Here is a 716-nt window from a genome sequence, read left to right as displayed (position 1 = left end):
TTCAGCAGGGGGAAGCAGCTGTTCTGTGCAAGGAGAAGTTTTTGCTGCTGGAGTGGCTGGTATTTCTTTCTTACTCTGTTTTTTATTTTTTAGGCTTTTAAAATAAGAATGAGCAATATGCCTACAATTAAGAAGTTCCTGCAGCCTGGCAGCCCAAGGAAACCCCCGCCAGATGAACATTATGTAGAAACTGTGTTGAAGGTTTTTAAGAAATGAATGCTTTGCTACCTTCAGTGAGACCAAAAGTACTGGAAAAAAACCCCTCAAACCCCAAACCCTTAAAGCAAGTAAGAAGCTCAGTAAATTAGTATTGTTGTAGATAAAACCAGTGGTAAAAACAAACAAAAAATAAACAACCAAAAACTGAAATAAAGCACTCTGATTACTCTGCAATGTGACAGCAGATTTGTCTTTATTGATATCAAATGCTTGGCAAAACATGAAAACAAAGAAGTACGAAAACAAAGAACTATTTGAATGTATTCCTTTGCAAAAAGACTGATGCAGTGTTTGTATTGTTATAATGTAACTTGTTGAAGAAAATATTTTCTGGATGAAAATAGGCTTCAGAATAAGAGCTAGGGAAGAGAGGAAAAAAAAGGCTCACTAAACCACTTATCCTTTAACGCAGCAGACTTGTTTCAACAGCAATTTTGGTGAGCAAGTAAATACTTGCACTATTTTTACAGTATTGTGTGTGTGAAACTTCTACATTA

General features: G+C 35.6%; 1 protein-coding gene across 1 annotated transcript in view; it reads left to right on the top strand.

Annotated features, from left to right (window-relative positions):
• Positions 1 to 216, top strand: part of LOC104545201 (glutathione S-transferase A4-like) — a 7546-nt gene extending 7330 nt beyond the window's left edge. The window contains exon 6 of the mRNA XM_010190268.1: positions 94 to 216. Within this exon, the coding sequence (XP_010188570.1) occupies positions 94 to 216 (123 nt within the window). The remainder of the gene's footprint in view (positions 1 to 93) is intronic.
• Positions 217 to 716: the final 500 nt, after the last annotated feature.

This window comes from Mesitornis unicolor, unplaced genomic scaffold, assembly GCF_000695765.1.
Source record: "Mesitornis unicolor isolate BGI_N332 unplaced genomic scaffold, ASM69576v1 scaffold45078, whole genome shotgun sequence".
In the NCBI taxonomy this organism is placed as follows: Eukaryota; Metazoa; Chordata; class Aves; order Mesitornithiformes; family Mesitornithidae; genus Mesitornis; species Mesitornis unicolor.
Note: the sequence above shows the minus strand (reverse complement) of the source record. Positions and strands in the feature narration are given on the sequence as shown.